This window comes from Amblyomma maculatum, chromosome 3 (genome assembly GCF_055883805.1).
Source record: "Amblyomma maculatum isolate TAMU_Amacu chromosome 3, ASM5588380v1, whole genome shotgun sequence".
NCBI lineage: Eukaryota > Metazoa > Arthropoda > Arachnida > Ixodida > Ixodidae > Amblyomma > Amblyomma maculatum.
Window position 1 is genome coordinate 182,344,863 of NC_139346.1, and position 19,073 is coordinate 182,363,935.

The following is a 19,073-nucleotide window of genomic DNA, read 5'->3' on the forward strand; positions in this document are numbered from 1 at the left end:
GATTACTCGCTGCGGTGACGGTGCATGCAGTTCTAAGCCTGCTTAGACTGCACGCGTTAAGCGATATTCGACAAAACAAAAAATGAAATTAAATAGGTTTAACATTTTCCGCACTTATCCGCTTCGTTAGTAGCTTTGTCTGCCTGTTTTGACTGCTGCTGATATTCTGCTCTCTTAGTGGTATCTGTTGAAAACTTTAAACGTGAACATTTCTTTTGTTGCTCCCCTGTTGTTACTGCATGGTTAGTCTGATCCTTCGCACAGCAGTTACGTTTCTGTTCTAAAATTTCAACCGTGCTCCAAACGTACGCTCTTTTGCTTTAAAGCTAAGCAATATAACGAACTCATTCTTAGCTTCAATGACGGGCGTATCTAAGCTGCAGGAACCACGCACGAAAACGCTATCGAAGGCCAGTATAAGTACGCACTAAGCGTGACAGAAGAGTAATGACCTAACCAGCAATACGGGCTGCGCCTCCTGGTAGGCTTGGTAGTACTCACGTGTGCAAGCGGAAACCTATACAGCTGAAACAAAAAAAAAAATGCTTTTTTTTTTTCCTTTCGCAGTTTAATATGTAATAAAAATCAATTCTTGACCACCGTACAGAGCATTTGACAAATCCAAGGTTTTTTACTCGAGCCTTCGTACAATCTTCCGTAATACAACAGCCCATCTCCGTTCACCAGCGGTGCACGTCGCCCTCCCCTGATGGGGCTGGTACAGGTGGGTCGCCGCCGCTTGCGGCAGGGGGCTGGCCTGGCACCGAATTTTTATCTGTTATAGGCCGTCATTGCACATGCCACCGTTGGTGGTGGACGACGGCTGTTGTTGCGGCGCGCGTCTTTCTTTCCCTCTTCCTTTTCTTTCTTCTCTAAATTCTCGTCTATCTGCACGAGGCAGCGGAGGTGGCTCAGCTACAGAGCCAGTAGCAGGCCCGTGCATTTTCGTTTCCTTCTTCCTACAGCCACAACAACACCCTTCCTGACACGAAGCAATCTTAACAAATACATTGCAGCAGTTCTAAGAGTGGAATCTGCGCTCTCGTTCACGGGGGACTTTCTCCTCTGGCTCACTGATGAGGCGCAACCGGAGGTTTCCACCTAGCAAATGTGTCGTCTGCTCTACCCCTTCCCTTCCTCCTCTTCCACATCTCCTTCCATTTCCATCTTCTATACACAAACGACGTCATCAATGCATAGATTGTGCATGTAGCACCTCGCTACGAAAACAATCCTCTCTTATTCTGCTGGAAGAGAACGAGAGCACCCGCGCTTGTTGTACGACAAAAGCGGAATAGCATTCATTCATTCATTCATTCATTCATTCATTCATTCATTCATTCATTCATTCATTCATTCATTCATTCATTCATTCATTCATTCATTCATTCATTCATTCATTCATTCATATACGCTATCCCGCGGGTGCTTACCACTTCCCGAGCCTCGTGTCTGCGAAACACACGGATGCCAGTTGAGTCACGTACCTTGATGCTGGAGAACATCTTGCTGGCAATCTGGATGCAGGAGAGCATGCGCAGGGGCACCTGATCGCGCAGTCTGGTCATCACCGTGTCCCACCCTACGCCGCCGGAGCTTTTTGCGGAACGGATGGACGTAGGCAGGCCCAGCTGCCGGCGAAGGTCGCGCACGTGCTGCACGAGGAACCTGCGGGAGACACGACATCGAGAAATTTAACAATTGGTACCGTGATAACAACACTGATATCATATATTCGTCCCTCGGCACGCTCAGTGCCTGATTTGTCTGGACGTCTGAGCAAAATGGGGAGGCAAAGTATCGTTCACAAAACATGTGAGAAAACACTGTGTTATTGTATGGCAGTCTCGTGTATCGATCACATCGATGTTCGTGCGCCCAATCTTTCTGCGCGAAAACAACAACAAAAATCAGAGACGAGCAAAAACATTTATGCGGTATATACGCGCGAGTGTATACAGGACTACGTATACAGCGTATGCAGGATGCTACAGGACTATATTATCGTCTATGTAAAGAAATGGTAGAGAGGGATGTCCTGTAGCCGTCGACATTACTTTCAATGGGATCACCATAGCCTTGTGATAAAAAAGGGGACATTCCCATGTCACCTCCCACTAGATGCATGCTCGCTGTTTTTCATGGCGGCAAGCGAATGTTTTCGCTTCATTCGCAAATGTTTATATTCGCTAATGGAGGTTCTGAAAAACACAGCATATATAGTTAGCGCAGTTCAAGCCCACATTTTCAGCCCCGCCGTAATCAGATCGCCCGCGATTTCCATAACCGGGCTCCGGTGATCCCCTGGGTCAGCCCACCGACAAGTGACGAGGCATACGCTCTAAAACACATCCTGAAAGAGCATTATACGCAGCTAAAGGAAGATTTTGCCCGTCTTCCGGCGCCCCACCCAGCCCTCACTATCCCCCAAGCCAGAGTTCTCCGTAAAATTCAATCAAATGCCCTCATTACCCCGGCGCGCCTCTCCCTTTATCACATGCGAGCTGACCCCTCGTGCCCTAACTGCCCCTCCATCTACGCGAATCTTGAACACTGTCTTTTCCTCTGTCCTGCCGCCATACAATCCTCACACTATCCATACTCCCCACCTGTATCCTGGCGTGCCTGGCTGGAATCTTCTTCACCGAATGACCAACTAGCCTTGGTGCAACAGGCAGCCGACCTGTTGGACGCTTAATCTGAGTCCTGAATAAAGTGCATTACTACTACTACTACTACTACTACTCTCAACTCGTCAACTTTTTAACATTCATCAAGTGTTCCCATCCTAATCAGCACGGATTTCAGAAAGGCTTCTCATGTGACACCCAACTTGCGTTGTTTCTTAACAAAATTAGTCCCAATTTTTAGATTTAAATCTCATCGATGCACACTTCTTCGATTTCGAAAAATATTGATAAGGTTCCCCACAAGGGACTATTACTGATGTTTTCAACAATAAATCTAAACACACCTGAATTTCATTAGATCAAACAATCTCCTACTAACCACTTCCAGTTTATTCTTTCTCACGATTACTCTTCCAGCTTCACCTCTGTTGTCTCCGGTATTCTAAAGTACAGTACTTGGTCCTCTTCTTTTTCTTCATATATATATTATTCACTTACCCAGCACCACTTCTTCCAATGTCCGCCTTTTATTTGCCGACGACTATGTTATTTACCGTCCAATACATAACCCTATAGTAATAACTTGGCTCTTTAGACTGATCTGGCGAAAGTTGAGGAAGGGCGTCGAAATTAGCTAATGATTCTCAACGTTAATAACATAGCACTAATTACCTTCCACAGACGTCAGCATTATCATTCGCGCAACTGCTTACTAAACAGAGCTACTATATATCCTTTCTGAAATATTTAGGTGTTAATCGCTTGACACTATAACCTTCGGCACAGGGAAGTCCATTACGAACCAGGGGAACAAGTGTGGATGTGGACCCCCGTGCGCCACAAAGGCTTGTGCGAGAAACTGCTGCACCGGTATTTTGGGCCCTATAAAGTCCTGCGCCGCTTAAACAACGTTAATTATGAAGTTATTCCAGATGGAACTGTGACCGTCAGTGTTCGGCGTCAGCGGCCTGAAATTGTGCATGTGGTGCGCTTAAAGCCGTACTTTTCGCGTGACATGAGCGCTTCCTGCAAGTGAAACCTCGAGTTATTGTACAGTTCACCTCACACCTATTTTTTTTTCTTCTCTCACCTTGTCATCGGGACCATGTTTTTCTTTCACGGGGGGAATAATGCCACGTGCCTAGCGCCGCGCGACTGCCGTGCTTGGTGCCGACGACGACGAAGCGGTTGTTGGCTCGAGAGGCGCGCTGGTGCTGGACTCTGTGATCGGAACTAGAAGCCGACCTTATTCTCGGGTCCTCGGCTACGTGTAACTTCACGGCTCCCTGTGGCTTGAGTCGTAACAATATTTTCAGTAATCTCAAATGGTTTTCATCCATTGCATCCGTTGCTAACGATGCTAACCGCACACTTGACTTCCATCGACGTAATCTAGCTCAGGCACCTTTTTCCTTAAAACATTTAGCTTATATAACTTTTATAAGGTCTAAACTGGAGTGCGCCTGTGCTTTGTGGGATCCGCATCTTCAAAACCTAATATCTACTTGAATCAATCCAAAACCGCGCAGCTAGATTTATCTTCTCTGACTACTCTCGAGCGTCGCTAATCTAAACCTTAAAGCTGGTCTCCAAAGCTTACAAGTGCACCGTAAAATATATAGACTGTTTATTTCTTGAATTTTATCATGCCTTATCACCCAACACTGCCGTCGTCACGCCGACTCACCGCACGTCCAGTCGCATCAGCCACACATCGGTCGTTTATCCGCCACATGCTCGAGAAACAACGCATCTCAACTGATTTTTTGTAAGGACAGCCATCGACTGGAATGATCTTCCCGCTGAAATCGTTGTTCACCTAATTCAAGCCACTTCAAAACCGCCACTGAACATTTTTTTTTTTTTGTAAACCCTGTTTATTCTGTCACACCCACCCCTCATGTAAAACCCCTCAACCCTGGGGTCTTCCAGGTATTCGAAATAAATAAATAGAGCAGGCGCAGAAATAAGCTAATGCATAACATGATCCAATCTGCGGAAATAGCAAATTCAAAGTGCATACATGCGTTGTTAGTTATCAGCCGCTTTTACGCCATTTCAGCAAGAAAAATTACGTTCTGGTGCGCCTTCTTCATCTGACTGTGTCTATGAACAAGACGTATCATTCGTTGTCGCACTTCGCAAGCCCTGCATGAATGTCATCCAGCCTTTTGGACGTATGGGTCCCCATGCGCAACAAGGCCCGGTCAAGAGCCCGTCGGGTCACCTGCGTGTCACCACCCGGTTTGGTTGAGGTCTGGCTGCTGATGGAGTCATCGTCAAGGAGATCTGGGAATGTGCAGTGGAACGCACGGTCGCGGATCACGGAAACGAATCGCGGTATACTAAAACTCTCTAATGGACCTGTTCCCCAGAAAATTTGCCATCGGCATTGGGTGAAAAATCATGGGCGTGCCTCTGCCAGGTAGCTGGCAGGCGACGTGGCACTGATTTGTCGGTGGTTTGTGTGAGAGCTTGGCAGCAGCTGCCAACCCAGGCTTCTCCTTCGAGATAGGCAGATGAGATGAGAATCAAGCCCTCCAGGGTCATTGGATTCCGAATCAGGCATGCTCCACTTAGGACCCGCAGGCATGTTCGTACAACTGTTGGGTGGTCTTCCATGTAATGTGGTAGCTTGTCACCATATGCTAATGCGTATGTAAGGCCCGTGCTCTGTTCGGCCTCAGCGGTTGTTGGGTTGTCTGTGTAAGTTTCTATGCCAGACCCTCGTGTATGTGTTGATGTATATCTGTACCTGTGTTTTGGGAGAATTTCTCAGCTGGGTGGCCTAGTGTTGAACTGCGTGTCGCGTTCTAGTTCCTAGAAGGAGAGCATTAGCTCTAAAATGCGAGCGCTTCCTTCGGACCCCCCTCTGAGTTTATTTTCCCTTTGCTATTGGAGATGGGAGAGGCGTCCCTTTTGCCTCTCCTCGGACCTCATTAGCGCGGGCTCCCGCTGTGCCGTCGCACGAGTGGGGGCGACCGGAGGCCATAAAACCCGCGAAGGGGGGTCAGGCTTTTGTCGCGCTGCACTGCGATGTGTAGCGTGCATCTGGTGCGCTTTGCGAAGGTTGCCGAGGAGACAGTTTGCAGTAAATGTGTTTTTATTTTTTTTTACTTGTGGAAAGGGGCATGCTCCCCCCGGCTCATCTCAGGAGCGCGGGACTGCGCCCGGGTGTCTTTTTGCTGGAGCTACTCCTTGCGTTAGGACGCTCGCGCTGGCGAGCGCTGGGAGTAGCTAGTGGTTGCTTTGGAGCTGGGGCAAGAGGCGCCAGCTCGACTGCGGGGACGCGGAGTCTCTTGTCGCTCTGTTTAGCGGTCGGCGCGGCCGACCACGGCTAGTTTTCCTTTGTGAATATAACTCTTGTACCTCTTATTCTTTTGTATAAAGTTCTTCGGTTGTTTACCAAGTTGCTCCACCAACTTACTGGCTTGCTCCACCATCCAGTCACCCATCAACATCCGAACCAAAAACTTTACTGCGTATGTGTGAAATAGCAGAAGCACGGGTTAAAGCATTTGTGATAAGCGAGCAGCAAAGTGCACCTAAGCGAGAGAGATCCGGAAGGGGAGAGCAGACGGGATCCATCGAGGCTACCGCGTCGTATCCTCGAAGGCGGAGCCCAATTATGTATTTCATAAGTTTTCTTGGGACTTCGCCACCCCCCTCCCCTCCGTTCCTCCCGGCGGATAAACGTTCCAAGGCTTACAAGCTTCGAATTGCACCCAACTGCATTGTTCTGGCGTTGTCGTGGTGACAATCGGCAAAGCTAAATGGTGTTTGCTTTGAAGTAGGCTAACCTTTCCATCTTTAGGTGTTTAATAGCGAACACAAGAGAAAGCTAATTGGCTAAGAAAAATAGTATCAATGGTGCGAAAATTTAGGTAAAAATTGGCAGTGACTATTTCTGTTAAACATATGAAAGTGCGAAGGAGCTGACTTCTATTTTTCCTTTGCAGTTGCATACAGCTCTTTTATAGGGGCTGTGATGACGTCACGTAACCTTACAATAAATTATTGTTACCAGACGCAAAAGGTTTTCTGAGGCTCTGAGCCTGATGCACTGCAATTTCAGCTGCACATGTGACACCATTTGGGAGGCACCGCGTCAAATGGCGGAAGTTTAACCGTGGCCTCCGCGATCAGCTTGGGTGCAACGGCGCGCTTGATCGCGGAGGCTACGGGACTTTAGTGTAACCTAGTGCTCCTGTAATGCTCCTTAGGGAGCATATACAGGAACACTAGTGTAACCCTACTTCTGGCGCCATCTGGGAGCCGCCGTATCAAATGGCGGATGTTTAACCCTACGCTTCTTGCTTGGCCGTCTGCTTTTCGAAGTTTGGATTCTTTTTCCCCTGTTGACTGTGCGCATTCTCTCATGGCTTATTGCACTGGCATCGCACAGCACAAGGGAGTCTTACCTTTCGCTTCCATCGAAACGCGGCCGCCACGGCCAAGATTCGTTCCCGCGTCCTTGGGCTCAGCACTCGAATATGTCCTAACCACTGAGCCACCCCCCCCCCCCCCCCCCACACACACACACACAAACATACACACACAATTGGCGCCGCAGAGATTTGGAACGCCGGCAGAGCCGCGCGTGGCTTGAGGACGCCGACGACGCCGTTAAAACGGTTAAGAGCTAACGTTCTAAAATGAAAAGGAGTGTCGTACCATACGTACTAGCGGTGAGGACAAGAAACGCAGGAGAACAGGATATCAGAGCTAAAATGAAAAAGCTAATAAATGTTCTCAGAATCAAGAAAATGGACAAGAATAAGCGCGAACAGTAGTCGAGGGAACAAAATGAAAAATGCCGACCCATGCATGCCGCGTTGGCTTTTTCTCGCCTATTAAAGCCATACGAAATGATAAACACTAAGGCCAAGCTCAACGACCGCGCTCAAGTACCAATTAATCCAAACTGACATAAAACGGTAAGATAGACCAGAAAGCTCACAATCACTGTGTGTGCACTGAAATCGGCGTATCAGAGTGTATCGGTCTGACTCTGCGAAAGAGCTCAAAAATCCGCAGCATTTACGAGAAATCCCAAATCAACCAATCAAACAAAAGGCTCACTTGAGACTTTGGCGAGGCAAGGAAGAGCGAGCCGCTGCGAAAGCAGGATTTTGAACCCAAATCGCTTGTTAGGGCACGGTTCAGTTTCGTTTCGCGGAGCAAGAAATTGTGCTTTGGATCGCCAATTGAAATACGCTGTTGGACACAAACAGCTCAACTTTTTGGGCCTGGGCCAATACAATATAGTCAGGCTCAACTCAGGGGCGATGAATGCCGCTCAAGGGAGGTCACCGACCGATCTACTGCCATAACGACATGCTTAGTCCCCTTGCACCGTTGTGTGACATCACGGAGGCTTTCAGGTGAAAAGGTTAACCACTGCTTTAACCAATGTTTAACAGTGACGTAACGACTACCGGTCGACGTCACTGCTGGATGGTATCCTTTGAGGGGCACTGAACCTTAGTTTTTTGGATTGTACACGACTACAGGCATATCCCAACCTGCGCAGTTTTGCCCCTTCGCTTGAAGTCGCAGGACTTGCCAGGACAGAACACCCAGCTATCCAGCGTATACGATACGCACCTGTCCAGGTACTCTACAGCCGTGAACTGGACGCAGAGGGGCATCTGGAGTTCGGCGCAGGTCTGGAACACGAGCTCCACGGTGCTGCTGGGAGCGAGGTAATCCTGCAGCGGAGAGAAAGAGCGCTCGCTAACATCGCTTCTCATAGTTCCTATTAGTGTCGATAATAGGAGCACTCCTAGCTTCCCCATCCTCCCCTGCCTTTCCGTGACAGTTCCCGCTCTCGAGGCGGCCTTCATAAGCGTTCTCGAAAACACTTACTCACGCCCCAGTGGACCCTGTTTAAAAACCGACCTAACACATGTGCACTTAGTAAAAGAGCATTAACACATGCGGAGGTCATGTGACATTTTCATCGACTCACAGCAAGCACCGAGCGACTTCCAGTGTTCACACCGGCACCGGCATGAGTGTGCCTCTACATACCTCTACTGAGCGGCCGTGGCAATGGCGTGCGACTCGCTTCACGATACATCTCACTCCGAACGAGATTTGACAGAAGCGCCGACTTTCCCGCCTTGTCCCCTTTCGCCTTCTGTCGCACTTGATGTCGATCTCTTCGCGCTCCGTTCAGGCATATACAACTATTTCAGCGACGATCGAGCTTATGGTTACGTTCATGTGCAATGTGCATCGGCAGACAAAAACACCCTACGCAGTTACACGAAGATGGAAGCGGCTCGTTTGCGGTCTCACGAAAGCAGATCCCGAAATCGCCTCATGCCCGCTATCCGATCGCACGACGAATACAACCACAAGTGAATCATGCACACGCGAACATGTAAGATTGGCATTTTTCTGCCTTTATTAGAATTTGCCGCCAAAAAGTGTGGAGTGGTAGAAGGCTCCGAACACAGACAGGGAGTGCGGACGGTTGGATTCGCTCTGTCCCTGGTCTGCTCTTTCCCACAACGACGAGGTACGCTAGCAGTCCGAAAAGACGTTAGCGCCCGTGCACGGCGGCTGGCCCAAGGGGGAAAAACAATTACAAGATTAGCAAAACCCCTTCCTCCTTATTTTCTTCTACCTCTATAGTGCGTGTTTGTGTACTTTTATAATTTCATTTCATTTTCTTTCTTTCTTTCTTTCTTTTCCTTTCTTTCCTTTCCTTTCCTTTCTTTCTTTGACAAAATTATGTTGACTCCTGACTAGGAAAATTATGTAGACGTCTGGCGGACACATCGCGCAATCTCGTGGAATCTCGCGAACAAATCTCGCCGATGCGAGATTTCCACTGCATAAGCCTAGAAAAGCTTTCGTCTTAAAAAGGGGGGGGGGGGGGGGGGGGGGGGGGGCTCATCGAAGAGCTTACATCTACAGACGTCACTCGATACAAACTTATTGCCAATGTATACTGTCAGCTACGAGAGCGATGACGTAAACAGGGATGCAGTCTCGAACCACTGTACCCGTCTTAAGTCGATAGTGTCCGCGGCACTTAAATGTTTCAAAGTGCGCTGCAAGGCTCTGTATACTGAATACGAAGTCACAGCGTAAAAAATAATCGCTACAGTGAACGCGATTGCAATGCTGTCAGACCAGAAATCATGTAAGGCGAAAAAAGCACGCAGACGAACTCGGCGACAATCGAAGCCGATTAGCCGGGAGCCGAAGCTTATTTCTCGTACATTAGCTGCAAGTCAAGAATGCAGTGGCGAAATTCCTCAACAGACGGGGAGGAACCCCCCAATTGTCTCAGGCATGTATGACAGTTCAGTCCCCAGAAGAAACTGCACAGCCTACGGACAAAAAATAGTGTCTTAAATTGCTCTGTAGAAGAGCTGTCTCTTCTGATTCGAGCATAGGTAGAGAGAGAAACAGAGATAGAGAGAGAGTGTGTGTGAGAGAGAGGGAAAGATGCTGGTGGTCTTCTTTACGAAAAGGGGGAGACAATTTTTAAAGGTAGCTTACTTGTTTTTATGCGCCATAGACCTGAAAATGCGATCCCCACATTTTGCCAGTATGCTCGATGACTTAAATCAGCTCACACTGCAACGAAGTGCCGGCAGTTATTTGTAACGTAATATTTGCGAAGTCACTAACTTATACTATCCTCTCATACTGAGGACAAGTGTGGCATTTATCAAGAAACCCGATGGGCTGGTGCGACGGAGATCGACTTTGTAAAATTTTATCTACATTTATTTACAAAAGGTCGGTCTGCTTGACAGAAAAGAAAAAAAAAATCAGCCTCCCAAGTTTAATAACATTGCGCGAGCATAGACAATTCACTGAGCCAACGCTTTAACATGGTGCGAACCTGGAAAATCGGGGATATTTGGCGCGCGCGCGCATAATAGAGAGATTTAGCTTACCGTGATCCGCGATCCGCCACCGTGACCCTCTACCGCGCATAGGCGGGGCGCACAAGCTGATTGGTCCCGACGCGGCAGGTCTATGTGCCGACATCAAGTATGTGGCGCCATCTATCGGCGTCGAGGGGATCTGGGCATGCGCAGTGGAACGCGCGGTGGCGGATCACGGTAAGCTAAATCTCTCTAATAGAGATATTTAGCTTGCCGTGATCCGCGATCCGCCACCGTGACCTGCTACCGCGCGTGGGCGGGGCGCACAAGCTGATTGGTCCCAACGCGGCAGGTCTATGTGCCGACATCCAGTACGTGGCGCCATCTATCGGCGTCAAGGGATCTGTGCATGCGCAGTGTAACGCGCGGTGGCGGATCACGGTAGCGGATCGAGGATCACGGTAAGCTAAAACTCTCTAATAATTCAATACTTCGTGTAGTGCAGCCGCGGCCCACTTATTGTTAAGGCGAAGGCTTTACTATGCTATGTTGTGTCTGCAAATGTGTCGCCGGATGTGACGCATCACCTGGTGATGTCATATCGAACCATTGCTGGTTAACAAGTGATTAATGATAGTAAAAATGTGATAATGATAATGGTTACTACAAATACCAGTTAATAATAAAACTAATTAGTGATAGCTAGTTAGTAAAAACGTTACGGCAGTGCTAATGCTTTCGCAATTTCCCAATGCAGTGACCTCGAAGTTAGTTTAGAAAACTCGTTAATGATTCAAACTGAAACTTACTCCCAGCTTTCAGTTCGTTTTCAAAACAGTAAAAATGTTCCGACCACCGCTAAAAAGAAGCTTTGAGACCACTGCAGAGAAATGCGCGTTGGCTGCTGTTTAGTAGCTCCTAGTGTGTCGATCATGACTCAGCACTTTTGTTTCGTGACATTAGTCAGTGTCATGACTGATTGACTTACACAAGTGATGGACTCCATAGTCATCCAAATCTCTGATCTGACTGACTCATGACAAGTGACTATGACTAAACTATAATGACTCACATGACATGACTAGGCTTGACACGAAATTTATATACCACTCGTTATTACAGACACATTCATGACTACCAGTCTCATCTTAACGCGACGTCACATCACGCGTTACATTTTGCTTCCATGTTTTGTTTCCACTTTTTGCTTCCACGTTTTGCGGACGCGTTTTCGCAAACATAGCCGAGTACCGAGTAAGGCTTTCACATTAAAATAAAAATGCAATGGTTGCCTGCTTTGGATTCATGGCGTCCCCACATATTCGAGCGTGGGGGGTCTCAGACCACTTTAAAGTAGTAGTGGGGGTTTCAGACCCCCCCCCCCCCCCCCCCCCCCCCCACCTCCTGCTCTCCGAGACCGCTAAGTCCTGAAGGGGTGCCAGCCTGGTCCCAAGTTTTTCCAGGGACCATAGTACCAGCGTTGCAACAGATGCCATTGGTTGAAATGCCTCCTTTGAGTGATTTTTGGCGCTGTTTTCTTAACTTGAAACGGAGTAAGTTGCCCCATGGCCCAGCAACCCGTTATTTATTTATTTATTTATTTTTTGACGTATTTGTTGTCACTTTCCATTCGCCTGAGGCCACAGAGCAGCAGGTGCTGTTCATTCGCAGGGCTCAAGATTGTGAAGGCCTACACTGTACGCTCGACTCGACCGGCAAATACGGAGAGCTTGCGCCCCCACACAAGTAGATGTGGTGCATTGCATGTCGTCTTCAACACCCGAAACTCAAAGATGCCCGATGTGTTCACGCACAACACTTGTCCGCGATCACAGCACAGTCGCTTGCGCGCAGCGCAGAGGGATCAAACCCAAGCACTTATCCTCGCAGCGCATCCGGTCGCTTTCACAGAGCATTGCCATGTGATCACCAGGCTTTCTGATGCCATCACAACATTCGGGGTGTTCCTTTTGTAGGGCAATAGTGAACAAAACAACCGACGTCGCAGCCACGCTTGCAGCGACGCCCGACCCATGCAGGGTAGGACTGGTGACGAATCATTTCTGACCAATCGCTTCTTTGGGACCAGCGTCCAAAGCGTGCGGCTCAAAGCAACAAGATCGGTTCTGTGCGGCCAACAGCCGCTGAGTGACGTGGCTAACAACGTGCACCTTCGGTATATCTTGCTGTTATCGAGCGCCAACACCGATTGTTGATAAGCGGCGCGGTATATACTAGTCGCAAGCATGGGCGGCAGGCCGTGTTTAATCATTGCACACGGCCGGTCCGAGACGTGGAATGTGAAACGACCGAACAATATGTTCAGGTGATCATTGGCACGGTACACCTGCGTGTATCGTCATGGCGCTTTCCCGTCTTGAACAAAAAGTTTGGGAACACTGCAGAGATCAGCATTGAAGAAGTGCGAAAGTATGTGCATTGTCTGCTCTTTAATAGCTCCTAGAGTGTCATGACTCGGCACCTTTTATTGTCATGACTACACATGACATGACATAGTATGACTTAATTGACTTACACAAGTCATGGACTCCATAGCCATGCACATTAGACCTCTGATCTGCTGGTTCACAGCACGTTACTATGGCTCATGATAACTATATGACTCACATGACACGACTAGGCATGACATGACATTTATATACCACTTGTCGACCATTACATACACATTTATGACTACCAGTCTCATCTTAATAAGTGACGTCATTCACACGCTACATTTTGCTTCCACGTTTTGCGGACATACTTTTGCAAACATAGCCAAGTAAGACTTTATGCTTACAGTTTCCAGCTATTGTAACTTGTATATTGCATGCCCACCCTGCTAACGTCTTGAAAAAGATCGCAGTATAAATAAATAAATAAATAAATAAATAAATAAATAAATAAATAAATAATGCTTTCCACTTGGCAAAAGCAGATCTGGGCAAGGCGCGTTCGTTTGTAAGAGTGGCACACAATCTAACACCGTTAATTGATAACGTATATTCTACATATTTGCATTGATAAGACGGCTGCACTGCTTCTCTGGTCAGAGGCACCATGCGCGATAGGCATTTAGCTGCCCCCTCCCCCCCTCCCTCCCCCTTTTTTTTTTTTTTTTTCTACGACGCGTTAGCTACCTCGTGCCTCGTAACCAGGTATAAGCACACGACACGAAATACTGAGTCGCACAGTTTATATTCATCCACAGAGTAAACATGCTCTTTCCTGGCATGCTTGCGCGTTTCTAACGAGCGCCTGAACGGTGTTGTGTGCACGTGCGCATAGTTGTTTTTCGCCACTGGACACTATACTGCACACAGTTCCTTAAGACTTACCAAATACTCTCCTGGAGTTTGAACTGCATCTTCGTTTTGCTTGGCAAGAATGCACAGTACGTCCTCCAGCAGATCGGGGCCAACTAGTTGCGTGTGCTTTGCGAAAAGAACTTCGTCATCGAAGTCTGGGTCAGTATGCTCCTCGGCCATAGTTCTCGCTGAGACGCTCAACCGAAACCAAAGTTACTCTAGTAAATTCGGCTGAACCACTGACACTTGGGAGAACTTAGATAGTTTGATAGCCCTGCAGATCAGGAAGAGAACAAGCTTAAAATTATTAATAAACAGCAAGAATTAACTGCACAGCGGCACAGTTTTACGAGCTCACATGCACAGGTCGACGATGGTTCGTCTGCTAAGCATACTCAGCAATGTACTCAGCATGAGATGTGGTGCAGTCACTTGTGTGTCCGTTTATATACAAAACTGTTACTTCATGCAGTTGTTCGTAAATTAATTTTAGAAATGTTTCTAAATTAGTATTATAATAATCACTGCAAACGCATGCACATACAAGAGATTAGTTTTATTGAATGTACGCAAAAACTGCGCTTCCTTTGGCAACAGTGGTAATGGCGCCGTGCAGATTCTGTGCAGACGCACGCCACTTTCGGACCAGGAATTTGTAGAAAGCTTTTGTTCTTTTTGGACCAGACCATATAGGACACCATGCTGCTAACGCTATGCCGAGTCAACCGCTTCTTACTCCCAAGGACAGTGAGCCTTGCTTCCAGATCGCCTCCAAAGGTTGTCTACAAACTTCATCCCACCGTGACTAACCGTCGCAATGCAGAGCGTTAACCGGCTAAAATTTCGTTTCAGCTCCAGACTGTCGAATTCTGCTGCACTCAAAGTCGCAGGAACTTTGCTAGCGTCAAGCCCAATCCTAAAGACAGGAAAGTGGTACGTCTGGTGCGCTGTTAACTTTGCTAGGTGTGTCCCTTCGCGTGCGCTGTTCTAACTTTGCCGGCTAATATTGCACGCAGCCGATCACATGGAAGAGCTTGAGCATCACTTTCGCCATCGGTGGTGCCCTGCTGGGTTTTATGCTTTACACCAAAAGAAAAAAGCAGGAGGGTAAGGCACTAGTATTCGTCCTCTCTCTCCCTCTTTTTTTCCCTTTTTTTTTTTTTTTTTGTCTGTGTGTGACATTTCGATCGGAGCAGTTTCCAAGTGTTCACTCGAAGCTTATATCGTTAAGCTATGCGAAAGCGCGGTAAGTAAAGCGCATGAGTGAGAAGATTAATAATAGCCGAGAATAACAAAGAAAAAGACTTCTGCTGAGAAAAGAGCACGTTTTCTAATGTCGATTCTTTTGTTGTAGAAAAAGTTGAAGCACCCTGTTCCGAGCCAGATATAGCTGTGTAGCTGTCTAACAAAGCTGTAATTACAGCTGCACACAAGAAACTCGCTTGTAATTATGCATTTCAATTTTTTATTTTATTTTTTTGCTGGAACTGTTCGAACACTTGTCTTTGAAAACAGGGGGCATGAGAAAGTGCTGTTTTTTTTTTTTTTGTTCATTTTTGGAAAGATAAAGTAATTGAACAATCATTTTTTTTTTTTTTTCAGTTGTGTCATGTTTTCTTTTCTGTGCTTCTAAATAAGCCCCCTCAACTCCTTTTTATTGCCTTCTCTTAAACAGCATTAGACAAAGAGCGTAAGAGGGCCTTGGGCAAAGCAGCCATTGGTGGAACCTTTGAGCTTATCGACCACAACAATGAACCCAAATCGAGCAAGGATTTTCTGGGGAAGTGGCTGCTCATTTACTTTGGGTTCACCCACTGCCCCGACATCTGCCCAGATGAGCTTGAAAAGCTCTCAAAGATTATAGACATTGTTGGTAAGCGTGACTTTGGCTCATGATTTGCTAGATACGGCATATAGCAGTAATGCACTGACAGCTTCATAATTAGAGCAAGCTAAAGTTTGCCAAACACCCTGATACATTTATATTCACTCATGACTTCTTGCTACTCACACCTGCTGTCAGTTACGACAGCAAGTTTGGCATTGCATCCTGAAGCATTAGTGGTGTGCAAAAACACATGGAGCCCAGCAGGTGTGTCGTGGCTTGTACAAGTTCTTGTGTATGTCTTTTCTGTCCCATGTATTTAGTATGCCATTAATGACTTTGTGTAAAACTACCTCCAAATCGAGGTCTTAAAGTGTTATTACTAATTTGAAAGGTAAAGCAAACTGGCAGCAGTTCACCATTTGATATGCTCTTTTTTTTATCTTATTTTCAGACAAAGAGATGCCGGACGTCTCATTTCAGCCATTATTTATATCAGTAGACCCTGAGAGAGATGATGTGAAAGCTGTGAAGGCCTATTTAGCAGGTGAGAATTTGTGTCTGTAATGGCCATCAGTTAAAAAAAAAGTAAATAAAAAAGGCATCAAAAGAACAAAAATGAAAACAATCGCACTATTGTAAAAATTTTTGCTTCAGTTTAAAGTTATAATAATAGCAGTGCTAGCATGGCAATGAGGCAGTGGCTACATTTTTTTTTTCTTTTTTGCAGCTGTCTGCTGATAAGTTATTTCCCAAACATATACAGTGTTTATAGATTTGATTGCCAATTTCATTTCTGCCATGTTCAAAAAAACATTAGGATGCAAAAAGTTCCCATGTCGCGAAACATTTTCTCCTCTGCTGTCATTGTTTGTTTTATTTCCCATTTACGTCATCCTTATATCACACTTTGGCCCATGTCACTGTTGGTGGAAATTGCCGCTGCATCTCTGTCAATCCTGTGTGCTCTGTCTAGAGTTTCATCCAAGGATCTTGGGCCTTACCGGAAACAAGGAGCAAGTTGACAAAGCATCAAGGGCATTCAGAGTATACTTCAGTGCTGGGCCACGGGACGAAGCCGAAGACTATATTGTAAGTTAAAATTCTACTGCCTCAAAGACACGTGCATATTTTGCATAAATGCAGGTTTTACATAGCTACACTATCCTGCAGTTTTAGTGAAATTGTGTTTTTGAAAATAGCTGACATATGTAACGACAGTTGCAACGCTTAACGCGAACTATAATATGCTTCTGTCTGTTAAACCACTCGCTTATTCGCGCTGATATTTGGTGCACAGATAGCATACAACTGTATCGATTTTAATACCAGTTTGGATGATGCATTTTAAATCCGCATCGTCTGTAGCATCAGCGACCGAAAAGTCTTCCTTTGAGTCGCCGATGCTGCAGTTCTCACACGTGCGCTTCTTTTGCACACCTATGGAGGTGTATATGATGTGAAATGCCCCAAGTGTTACATAAGCTTGAAGACATTTTAATGGAGGCCTTCTAATCAGTTCAGACTACCTGGCATTCATCAGTTTGCATGTGCATAGATTTTACAAAATTAGCACACTGTGGTGTATGGTCCAGTGTATGGTGAGGACACAGTCAGTGTTAGAGAACTCAAGCTCCGATTCCTTTTGTATTAAGGTTGTAAAACTAGTTAAAGGTTGCTGCTTCAGTAGGACAACAGTTCCACCAGCATCAACAGGCGCTGGATGAATGTTTCAGAGCAGTTCAGACTGCAGTCCGTTTAGGCTACAAGATACTGCTGCTCTTTTGTCCTTGTATATGTTATCCAGTAAAAGATGTGCGGGCAGCAAAATTGAGATTTAAAAGCTGAAAACTCGGCATTGCTCAACTGTAACACTGACATTCATGTTTAGTTATTTTATAGATTAAAAGGATATGCTCTTGGCCTGTTTCGTATATGAATATTAATTAGTGACATTAATTAGTATTACTCTGAAGCAGGAGCCTAGCTCCATTCACATATCAGCAATGGAGCTCTGTAGTGTAGTGGCGTGCCGATTAATGTGAACAAGAGGGACCATGCATGCACACTGCCGTATGAGAATACACACAATGGCCGTGCAGCAACCATACTGAGACTGATGTGCCTAATTAAGCATTCTGTCCATTTTTTAGTAGTTAGTATTCCACACCAGAAGTCTATCTGGTCACTTCTGAGCCATTCTTCTTGGGTACAAGATGTGACAATCATTTATCATGTTCAGTCATGGCAATGAAAAAGATGATTGCAGTATAGCAACGAGTAAAACACTAGTCGATTGATTTATCACTTGTAAATCTCAGTGGTGACATAAGAGCACTAATGATCAGAATAGGTCACCTACTTGCCACTTTGTTCTTTTGCTATATCTAATTGGTACTTTCCCAAGCTGTAGCTTCGAAAGCGAGCCCGTTTAATGAGGAAATTTTAGGCCGTGTCACGAGCCCAGCAGATGGTATGTTAGGCTCTGCTGACTGCAATAGAGACTCAGTATTGTGTCAGCTTCTGCTCAGTGAAGGAAAAATTGCATTTCTTGTGCATGCTCTTGTATGCTGCATTAGAAAAGCAAGCACGATTGATGTCAGCTGTATGTCTGCATGTCACTTTGTGTGCAAGTTCTCAGATAATGAATGTTCCATTCAAATACGTTCGATGAATACTTTCTGCATGACTGCCCGTCTCTTTAAAAAGGACCTGAACAGTTGTGAAGTGAAGAAAATGTGCGCAATAAACGTTCCATAACCTCCAGCTCTAGTGATGCCAGTTGTATCATCTATTCCATCCTAGCAAGTATTCAGTGCCAAAAGATGTGAAAGGAAAACAACTGCATAATTCATGCTTGGCTATATTACCATGCAGTAGTGACATTACACTCATCACTTACACTATAATAAAAGCTAAAACTTTCTATTATAATTCCTTAGTACTGACAGTGCATATATTAGTGCAACTTTGATTTATGTCTACCTTTTATATCTAATTGGACTTGCGTGGGTCTCATAAAGCACGCTACTGTTTAAATGTACGGTGAAATGAAACACTGAAAGCTTTTTTTAGGTACAAGTACCTTCATAACAGCACTGTAGAAAGCACTTTTATGTTGTTATAAGCGACTAATGTCCGTCATTAACTGGCTTTTCAGGTTGACCACACTGTTATCATGTACTTGGTGGATCCTGATGGGGAGTTCATTGACTACTATGGCCAGAATAGGACAGCTTCTCAAATTGCAACTGCCATTCAGATTCAAGACCTCAAGTACAAACGTGCCAAGGGAGGTTCATGGTTCTGATGGAGTCCTTCAACCTCATGCCTGTATTCTCAATGCCACAGCATGTGTGAATTAATGTACAGGCCGTAAAGATAGCAATGTAAATACACTATTTGCGTATTCATGTAGAAATAATGTGCGTATGTGAGTAAACGACAATGAATCCTA

General features: G+C 46.0%; 2 protein-coding genes across 3 annotated transcripts in view; one reads left to right on the forward strand and one right to left on the reverse strand.

Annotated features, from left to right (window-relative positions):
- The window catches only part of LOC146197128 (cyclin N-terminal domain-containing protein 1-like), a 102,494-nt gene extending 88,318 nt beyond the window's left edge, over window positions 1-14,176 (reverse strand). For both annotated transcript variants that reach the window (XM_084598880.1, XM_084598879.1), the window contains exons 1-3: window positions 13,822-14,176; window positions 8,238-8,341; window positions 1,488-1,668 (exon numbers count right to left, since the gene is read on the reverse strand). In XM_084598880.1, the coding sequence (XP_084455006.1) occupies window positions 1,488-1,668; window positions 8,238-8,341; window positions 13,822-13,971 (435 nt within the window). In that variant the 5' untranslated portion in view covers window positions 13,972-14,176. The remainder of the gene's footprint in view (window positions 1-1,487; window positions 1,669-8,237; window positions 8,342-13,821) is intronic.
- A 196-nt stretch (window positions 14,177-14,372) lies between these two features.
- Scox (Synthesis of cytochrome c oxidase) lies at window positions 14,373-19,073 on the forward strand. Its single transcript, XM_084598883.1, has 7 exons — window positions 14,373-14,568; window positions 14,644-14,724; window positions 14,808-14,898; window positions 15,467-15,664; window positions 16,071-16,163; window positions 16,593-16,708; window positions 18,777-19,073. Exons 1-7 carry the CDS (start codon window positions 14,491-14,493, stop codon window positions 18,924-18,926), a joined length of 807 nt encoding a protein of 268 aa, XP_084455009.1. The 5' UTR covers window positions 14,373-14,490; the 3' UTR covers window positions 18,927-19,073.